General features: G+C 59.0%; 1 protein-coding gene across 3 annotated transcripts in view; it reads right to left on the reverse strand.

Annotated features, from left to right (window-relative positions):
• Positions 1–7,543, reverse strand: part of golm2 (golgi membrane protein 2) — a 93,601-nt gene extending 86,058 nt beyond the window's left edge. For all 3 annotated transcript variants that reach the window (XM_072565336.1, XM_072565337.1, XM_072565335.1), the window contains exon 1: positions 7,391–7,543. In XM_072565336.1, coding sequence (XP_072421437.1) covers positions 7,391–7,543 — 153 coding nt within the window. The remainder of the gene's footprint in view (positions 1–7,390) is intronic.
• Positions 7,544–10,000: the final 2,457 nt, after the last annotated feature.

Below are 10,000 nucleotides of genomic sequence, written 5' to 3' on the forward strand. Positions count from 1 at the left end.
CCACCCCAATTCCCTGTTCCCCCCAGTTTGTTTCCCCACCCCAATTCCCTGTTCCCCCCAGTTTGTTTCCCCACCCCAATTCCCTGTCCCCCCAGTTTGTTTCCCCACCCCAATTCCCTGTCCCCCAGTTTGTTTCCCCACCCCAATTCCCTGTTCCCCCCCAGTTTGTTTCCCCACCCCAATTCCCTGTTCCCCCCAGTTTGTTTCCCCACCCCAATTCCCTGTTCCCCCCAGTTTGTTTCCCCACCCCAATTCCCTGTTCCCCCCAGTTTGTTTCCCCACCCCAATTCCCTGTTCCCCCCAGTTTGTTTCCCCACCCCAATTCCCTGTTCCCCCCAGTTTGTTTCCCCACCCCAATTCCCTGTTCCCCCCAGTTTGTTTCCCCACCCCAATTCCCTGTTCCCCCCAGTTTGTTTCCCCACCCCAATTCCCTGTTCCCCCCAGTTTGTTTCCCCACCCCAATTCCCTGTTCCCCCCAGTTTGTTTCCCCACCCCAATTCCCTGTTCCCCCCAGTTTGTTTCCCCACCCCAATTCCCTGTTCCCCCCAGTTTGTTTCCCCACCCCAATTCCCTGTTCCCCCCAGTTTGTTTCCCCACCCCAATTCCCTGTTCCCCCCAGTTTGTTTCCCCACCCCAATTCCCTGTTCCCCCCAGTTTGTTTCCCCACCCCAATTCCCTGTTCCCCCCAGTTTGTTTCCCCACCCCAATTCCCTGTTCCCCCCAGTTTGTTTCCCCACCCCAATTCCCTGTTCCCCCCAGTTTGTTTCCCCACCCCAATTCCCTGTTCCCCCCAGTTTGTTTCCCCACCCCAATTCCCTGTTCCCCCCAGTTTGTTTCCCCACCCCAATTCCCTGTTCCCCCCAGTTTGTTTCCCCACCCCAATTCCCTGTTCCCCCCAGTTTGTTTCCCCACCCCAATTCCCTGTTCCCCCCAGTTTGTTTCCCCACCCCAATTCCCTGTTCCCCCCAGTTTGTTTCCCCACCCCAATTCCCTGTTCCCCCCAGTTTGTTTCCCCACCCCATTCCCTGTTCCCCCCAGTTTGTTTCCCCACCCCAATTCCCTGTTCCCCCCAGTTTGTTTCCCCACCCCAATTCCCTGTTCCCCCCAGTTTGTTCCCCACCCCAATTCCCTGTTCCCCCCAGTTTGTTTCCCCACCCCAATTCCCTGTTCCCCCCAGTTTGTCCCCCCCCATTCCCTCCCCCCCCTCCCCCCCAATTCCCTGTTCCCCCCAGTTTGTTTCCCCACCCCAATTCCCTGTTCCCCCCAGTTTGTTTCCCCACCCCAATTCCCTGTTCCCCCCAGTTTGTTTCCCCACCCCAATTCCCTGTTCCCCCCAGTTTGTTTCCCCACCCCAATTCCCTGTTCCCCCAGTTTGTTTCCCCACCCCAATTCCCTGTTCCCCCGTTGTTCCCACCCAATTCCCTGTTCCCCCCAGTTTGTTTCCCACCCCAATTCCCTGTTCCCCCCAGTTTGTTTCCCCACCCCAATTCCCTGTTCCCCCCAGTTTGTTTCCCCACCCCAATTCCCTGTTCCCCCCAGTTTGTTTCCCCACCCCAATTCCCCGTCACCCCCCCCTCCCCACTCCAATTCCCCGTCACCCCCCCCCTCCCCACCCCAATTCCCCGTCACCCCCCCCCTCCCCACCCCAATTCCCCGTCCGCCCCCCCCTCCCCACCCCAATTCCCCGTCACACCCCCCCCTCCCCACCCCAATTCCCCGTCACACCCCCCCTCCCCACCCCAATTCCCCGTCACACCCCCCTTCCCCACCCCAATTCCCTGTTCCCCCCAGTTTGTTTCCCCACCCCAATTCCCTGTTCCCCCCAGTTTGTTTCCCCACCCCAATTCCCTGTTCCCCCCAGTTTGTTTCCCCACCCCAATTCCCTGTTCCCCCCAGTTTGTTTCCCCACCCCAATTCCCTGTCACCCCCCCCCTCCCCACCCCAATTCCCTGTCACCCCCCCCTCCCCCACCCCAATTCCCTGTCACCCCCCCCCTCCCCACCCCAATTCCCTGTCACCCCCCCCACCCCAATTCCCCGTCACCCCCCCCTCCCCACCCCCAATTCCCCGTCACCCCTCCCCACCCCAATTCCCCGTCACCCCTCCCCACCCCATTCCCCGTCACCCCCCCCTCCCCACCCCAATTCCCCGTCACCCCCGCCCTCCCCACCCCAATTCCCGTCACCCCCGCCCTCCCCACCCCAATTCCCCGTCACCCCCGCCCTCCCCACCCCAATTCCCCGTCACCCCCGCCCTCCCCACCCCAATTCCCCGTCACCCCCCCCTCCCCACCCCAATTCCCCGTCACACCCCCCCTCCCCACCCCAATTCCCTGTCCCCCCAGTTTGTTTCCCCACCCCAATTCCCTGTTCCCCCCAGTTTGTTTCCCCACCCCAATTCCCTGTCTCCCCCCTCCCCACCCCAATTCCCTGTCACCCCCCCCTGCCCACCCCAATTCCCTGTCCCCCCAGTTTGTTTCCCCACCCCAATTCCCTGTTCCCCCCAGTTTGTTTCCCCACCCCAATTCCCTGTTCCCCCCAGTTTGTTTCCCCACCCCAATTCCCTGTTCCCCCCAGTTTGTTTCCCCACCCCAATTCCCTGTCCCCCCAGTTTGTTTCCCCACCCCAATTCCCTGTTCCCCCCAGTTTGTTTCCCCACCCCAATTCCCTGTTCCCCCCAGTTTGTTTCCCCACCCCAATTCCCTGTTCCCCCCAGTTTGTTTCCCCACCACAATTCCCCGTCACACCCCCCCCTCCCCACCCCAATTCCCCGTCACACCCCCCCTCCCCACCCCAATTCCCCGTCACACCCCCCCTCCCCACCCCAATTCCCCGTCACACCCCCCCTCCCCACCCCAATTCCCTGTTCCCCCCCCCCGATTCCCTGTTCCCCCCAGTTTGTTTCCCCACCCCGATTCCCTGTTCCCCCCAGTTTGTTTCCCCACCCCGATTCCCTGTTCCCCCCAGTTTGTTTCCCCACCCCGATTCCCTGTTCCCCCCAGTTTGTTTCCCCACCCCGATTCCCTGTTCCCCCCAGTTTGTTTCCCCACCCCGATTCCCTGTTCCCCCCAGTTTGTTTCCCCACCCCGATTCCCTGTCACCCCCCCCCCTCCCTCCCCACCCCGATTCCCTGTCACCCCCCCCTCCCTCCCCACCCCGATTCCCTGTCACCCCCCCCCTCCCTCCCCACCCCGATTCCCTGTCACCCCCCCCCTCCCTCCCCACCCCCATTCCCTGTCCCCCCCCCACCCTCAATTCCCTGTCCCCCCCCCTCCCCACCCCCATTCCCTGTCCCCCCCCCACCCTCAATTCCCTGTCCCCCCCCTCCCTCCCCACCCCCAATTCCCTGTCCCCCCCCCACCCTCAATTCCCTGTCCCCCCCCCTCCCTCCCCACCCCCAATTCCCTGTCCCCCCCCCCACCCTCAATTCCCTGTTCCCCCCAGTTTGTTTCCCCACCCCAATTCCCTGTCCCCCCCCTCCCCACCCCAATTCCCTGTCACCCCCCCCTCCCCACCCCAATTCCCTGTCCCCCCAGTTTGTTTCCCCACCCCAATTCCCTGTTCCCCCCAGTTTGTTTCCCCACCACAATTCCCCGTCACACCCCCCCCTCCCCACCCCAATTCCCCGTCACACCCCCCCTCCCCACCCCAATTCCCCGTCACACCCCCCCTCCCCACCCCAATTCCCTGTTCCCCCCCCCCGATTCCCTGTTCCCCCCAGTTTGTTTCCCCACCCCGATTCCCTGTTCCCCCCAGTTTGTTTCCCCACCCCGATTCCCTGTTCCCCCCAGTTTGTTTCCCCACCCCGATTCCCTGTTCCCCCCAGTTTGTTTCCCCACCCCGATTCCCTGTTCCCCCCAGTTTGTTTCCCCACCCCGATTCCCTGTTCCCCCCAGTTTGTTTCCCCACCCCGATTCCCTGTCACCCCCCCCCCCTCCCTCCCCACCCCGATTCCCTGTCACCCCCCCCCCTCCCTCCCCACCCCGATTCCCTGTCACCCCCCCCCTCCCTCCCCACCCCGATTCCCTGTCACCCCCCCCCTCCCTCCCCACCCCGATTCCCTGTCACCCCCCCCCTCCCTCCCCACCCCCATTCCCTGTCCCCCCCCCACCCTCAATTCCCTGTCCCCCCCCCTCCCCACCCCCATTCCCTGTCCCCCCCCCACCCTCAATTCCCTGTCCCCCCCCTCCCTCCCCACCCCCAATTCCCTGTCCCCCCCCCACCCTCAATTCCCTGTCCCCCCCCCTCCCTCCCCACCCCCAATTCCCTGTCCCCCCCCCCCACCCTCAATTCCCTGTTCCCCCCAGTTTGTTTCCCCACCCCAATTCCCTGTCCCCCCCCTCCCCACCCCAATTCCCTGTCACCCCCCCCTCCCCACCCCAATTCCCTGTCCCCCCAGTTTGTTTCCCCACCCCAATTCCCTGTTCCCCCCAGTTTGTTTCCCCACCCCAATTCCCTGTTCCCCCCAGTTTGTTTCCCCACCCCAATTCCCTGTTCCCCCCAGTTTGTTTCCCCACCCCAATTCCCTGTTCCCCCCAGTTTGTTTCCCCACCCCAATTCCCTGTTCCCCCCAGTTTGTTTCCCCACCCCAATTCCCTGTTCCCCCCAGTTTGTTTCCCCACCCCAATTCCCTGTCCCCCCAGTTTGTTTCCCCACCCCAATTCCCTGTTCCCCCCAGTTTGTTTCCCCACCCCAATTCCCTGTTCCCCCCAGTTTGTTTCCCCACCCCAATTCCCTGTTCCCCCCAGTTTGTTTCCCCACCCCAATTCCCTGTTCCCCCCAGTTTGTTTCCCCACCCCAATTCCCTGTTCCCCCCAGTTTGTTTCCCCACCCCAATTCCCTGTTCCCCCCAGTTTGTTTCCCCACCCCAATTCCCTGTTCCCCCCAGTTTGTTTCCCCACCCCAATTCCCTGTTCCCCCCAGTTTGTTTCCCCACCCCAATTCCCTGTTCCCCCCAGTTTGTTTCCCCACCCCAATTCCCTGTTCCCCCCAGTTTGTTTCCCCACCCCAATTCCCTGTTCCCCCCAGTTTGTTTCCCCACCCCAATTCCCTGTTCCCCCCAGTTTGTTTCCCCACCCCAATTCCCTGTTCCCCCCAGTTTGTTTCCCCACCCCAATTCCCTGTTCCCCCCAGTTTGTTTCCCCACCCCAATTCCCTGTTCCCCCCAGTTTGTTTCCCCACCCCAATTCCCTGTTCCCCCCAGTTTGTTTCCCCACCCCAATTCCCTGTTCCCCCCAGTTTGTTTCCCCACCCCAATTCCCTGTTCCCCCCAGTTTGTTTCCCCACCCCAATTCCCTGTTCCCCCCAGTTTGTTTCCCCACCCCAATTCCCTGTTCCCCCCAGTTTGTTTCCCCACCCCAATTCCCTGTTCCCCCCAGTTTGTTTCCCCACCCCAATTCCCTGTTCCCCCCAGTTTGTTTCCCCACCCCAATTCCCTGTTCCCCCCAGTTTGTTTCCCCACCCCAATTCCCTGTTCCCCCCAGTTTGTTTCCCCACCCCAATTCCCTGTTCCCCCCAGTTTGTTTCCCCACCCCAATTCCCTGTTCCCCCCAGTTTGTTTCCCCACCCCAATTCCCTGTTCCCCCCAGTTTGTTTCCCCACCCCAATTCCCTGTTCCCCCCAGTTTGTTTCCCCACAATTCCCCGTCACACCCCCCCCTCCCCACCCCAATTCCCCGTCACACCCCCCCTCCCCACCCCAATTCCCCGTCACACCCCCCCTCCCCACCCCAATTCCCCGTCACACCCCCCCTCCCCACCCCAATTCCCTGTTCCCCCCCCCCGATTCCCTGTTCCCCCCAGTTTGTTTCCCCCCCCCCGATTCCCTGTTCCCCCCAGTTTGTTTCCCCCCCCCCGATTCCCTGTTCCCCCCAGTTTGTTTCCCCACCCCAATTCCCTGTTCCCCCCAGTTTGTTTCCCCACCCCAATTCCCTGTTCCCCCCAGTTTGTTTCCCCACCCCAATTCCCTGTTCCCCCCAGTTTGTTTCCCCACCCCAATTCCCTGTTCCCCCCAGTTTGTTTCCCCACCCCAATTCCCTGTTCCCCCCAGTTTGTTTCCCCACCCCAATTCCCTGTTCCCCCCAGTTTGTTTCCCCACCCCAATTCCCTGTTCCCCCCAGTTTGTTTCCCCACCCCAATTCCCTGTTCCCCCCAGTTTGTTTCCCCACAATTCCCCGTCACACCCCCCCCTCCCCACCCCAATTCCCCGTCACACCCCCCCCTCCCCACCCCAATTCCCCGTCACACCCCCCCTCCCCACCCCAATTCCCCGTCACACCCCCCCTCCCCACCCCAATTCCCTGTTCCCCCCCCCCGATTCCCTGTTCCCCCCAGTTTGTTTCCCCCCCCCCGATTCCCTGTTCCCCCCAGTTTGTTTCCCCCCCCCCGATTCCCTGTTCCCCCCAGTTTGTTTCCCCACCCCGATTCCCTGTTCCCCCCAGTTTGTTTCCCCACCCCGATTCCCTGTTCCCCCCAGTTTGTTTCCCCACCCCAATTCCCTGTTCCCCCCAGTTTGTTTCCCCACCCCAATTCCCTGTTCCCCCCAGTTTGTTTCCCCACAATTCCCCGTCACACCCCCCCCTCCCCACCCCAATTCCCCGTCACACCCCCCCTCCCCACCCCAATTCCCCGTCACACCCCCCCTCCCCACCCCAATTCCCCGTCACACCCCCCCTCCCCACCCCAATTCCCTGTTCCCCCCCCCGATTCCCTGTTCCCCCCAGTTTGTTTCCCCACCCCGATTCCCTGTTCCCCCCAGTTTGTTTCCCCACCCCGATTCCCTGTCACCCCCCCCCCCTCCCTCCCCACCCCGATTCCCTGTCACCCCCCCCCCTCCCTCCCCACCCCGATTCCCTGTCACCCCCCCCCCCTCCCTCCCCACCCCGATTCCCTGTCACCCCCCCCCTCCCTCCCCACCCCGATTCCCTGTCACCCCCCCCCTCCCTCCCCACCCTCAATTCCCTGTCCCCCCCCTCCCTCCCCACCCCCAATTCCCTGTCCCCCCCCCACCCTCAATTCCCTGTCCCCCCCCCTCCCTCCCCACCCCCAATTCCCTGTCGTCCCCCCCACCCTCAATTCCCTGTCCCCCCCCTCCCTCCCCACCCCCAATTCCCTGTCCCCCCCCCACCCTCAATTCCATGTCCCCCCCCCTCCCTCCCCACCCCCAATTCCCTGTCCCCCCCCCACCCTCAATTCCCTGTCCCCCCCCCTCCCTCCCCACCCCCAATTCCCTGTCCCCCCCCCACCCTCAATTCCCTGTCCCCCCCCCTCCCTCCCCACCCCCAATTCCCTGTCCCCCCCCCACCCTCAATTCCCTGTCCCCCCCCTCCCTCCCCACCCCCAATTTCCTGTCCCCCCCCCCACCCTCAATTCCCTGTCCCCCCCCCCCCGTACCTGCACCTGTAGCTCCAGGACCTCGAGCTGCAGTTTGCCGTGGCGGCTGGACAGCAGCCAGTAGTTGAAGCCCAGGACGGCCATGAGCACGAGCAGCCCGAGCAGCAGCAGCGACGGCAGGCGGCCCCCTCGCCGGCTATTCCCGAACATCATCGCCGCGCGGAGGCAGGGGCGGCCGGTAAAAACACCCGGTGTGTGTGTGTGTGTGTGTGTGTGGGGGGGGGGGTCGGGGACGATTGGAGCCGGGGGGGGTGGGGGGGTGGGGGGGAAAGAACCGTCCGGTTCCCAGGGAGATAACTACAACAACAAAAACTGACAGGTAGGAAGTCAAAATAATAACCGACTGGAGGAGACGGGGGGGGGGGGGGTTTAAGCCGGTCCTGAGGTGATTGACGATCACGAGCTGTCCGCTTCACTTCACTCCATCCCCGGGCCGGGCACGATCAGGGGCTTTCAGCCTCCGGGGCCGGTACCGAACCGGCCGCTCATCACCCTCTAAACCGCCGTTTCTCCAACAATCTCCTCACTCCCGGGCCGACATCAATTTTATTTTCCCCCCCCCTTCGACACACTCTGCCGGTCGAGACTTGCCCTGAATGAGGGGGGGGGGGGGAAGGGCTGTGTTTTTTTTTTCTTCCCCCGTCACTAAATGTCGATGTAAATGTAAAATTTAATCGCCCTCCCGAGCCGGTCCCGCCCGCTCCTGGTTGTCTGCGCCTCCACGATCCAGTGCCCGCCCGCCTGCCTACCTCCCTCCGAGATCCTGCTTATAAACGGCGTGAAACCTAACCTGCCCTCGCCGACCCATTTGTGACGTCGTGGCAACCGACGGAAGGGCGGGGTTCTCGCGCAGGATGGACCAGTCAGGTCCCTGATTCCTCTCCCTCCCTCCCCCAAGGGGCGGGGCCAGAGTGGCAGCAAGTTTGTGCGAGTGAGTGAGCAGTACTTCCGCATTCGTTGAGCCCGATATTGGAGTGTCTGTGTGCGAGGTTTTTTGTGAACGTTTCAGATCCCGGTTTACACGGATGTGGCAGTTTGGCTGTGTGCCCTCACCTTCCTTATTTAGTAAGGTTTATGTTTCCTTGAAGTTAGCCATAACAATAGTGTACCTATCGTGAACAGGTGGCGTTCTGAAGAAGGGTTAATGGTCTCTGAACATTAAGTCCGTTTCTCTCTCCAATCTGCTGCCAGATCAGCTGAGTTTCTCCAACACTTTCTGTTTTTCTTGCCTCCACAGTTCTTTGTTTTATTTTAGGATTTGCCTGGTGTCATTCAAATATTTACATTTATTCTGCACACATTAACATTTTGCTTCTTCCCGTCCCGCCTCCTATAATAAAGTTTCCATAATCCTATCAGACTATAGGGCTGTTCTTTCGTTAGAGACAGAGAGACAACTGGTGGTGGTTTAACGTGTGGGTCACCATGCCTCAGGTAAGGGGAAAGGTTCGGAAGGAGAGTCCTTCATGGTGACCTCAGCCAGTGCATGAATTTAGTCCATGTTGGCATCTATCTGCATTGCAAAGCAGTCATCCAGCCACAGTAAAAGAAATTGCTGGGAAAGATCAGTAGGCCTGGCACATCTATGGATAGAAATCAAAGTAATGTTTCAGGTCCTGTAACCCTTCTTCAAAATCCTCCTTGAGTCATCCAGCCAACTGAGCTTATCAACCATCAGTGGATAGTGAAACAGAGTCAACGTTTAGAAACCAGTAACCCTTGTTTGTTTCTGGTCTAAATTCTACCTCAGCTGGAACACAAATGAACCTGTGCTAATTGCATTCTTCTGAACTTCATAGTTAATATCTAATTGGGGTTGAGACATAATCTAATGTGTCCAGTTTTATTTTAGTAACGTTATTTTGAGAAATGAGTATTGGCCAGGACACTGAGTATACCACTATTTTGAAATACTAGTTTTGTTTGATGTTTTACAACAATGAGTGCATTTGGAAGCATCTCATGCTACTGCAATAGGTGTATCAGTCAAGTCTTTGGAGTTAGTCTTGAATCCATGAGCTGGATTAATAAGACCTGGACGCTTTGAATAACTTTAACTCTATTTATATCATGGTAGAAGTATGATCATATTAACAAGGCATATCGTAACTGCCTTTTAGTACTTTTTAAAATTAAGACATCTAGAAAACCACTGTCAATCCAGTTTTTGTGACAATCTTATTGTATTGTGGCTGTAATAATGACAGTGTCTCAAAGATAAAAAGCAGAACATTTCGGTGTAAGTCGAATTACACACAATGCACAGCACAGAGCCAGGACATTCAACCCAACTATTCTATACCAGTGATTATTCAGTACACAAACCTCATCCCTGTTCATGAAAATCCATTTGTAAATCTTTCTACTTTTTAATTCAATACATGCTATTCCATACTCAAAGATGCACAAACAGGAACAAGAGACTCACCATCTCTTTTTATCAAATTTAAAGAACTATGTCATATTCCACTTTAACAGCAAAACGTACAAAGGCAGGACAATGTTGGCTTAGAATTTAAAGAGATTTGGTAACAGAAAAAAAAAGATTTATACGAACCATTGTTTAATGCTTTAGCTTAACCTCAGTATTTTCTCTTGATTCATTAGTGA

Source organism: Chiloscyllium punctatum, chromosome 48, assembly GCF_047496795.1.
Source record: "Chiloscyllium punctatum isolate Juve2018m chromosome 48, sChiPun1.3, whole genome shotgun sequence".
Taxonomy (NCBI): Eukaryota; Metazoa; Chordata; class Chondrichthyes; order Orectolobiformes; family Hemiscylliidae; genus Chiloscyllium; species Chiloscyllium punctatum.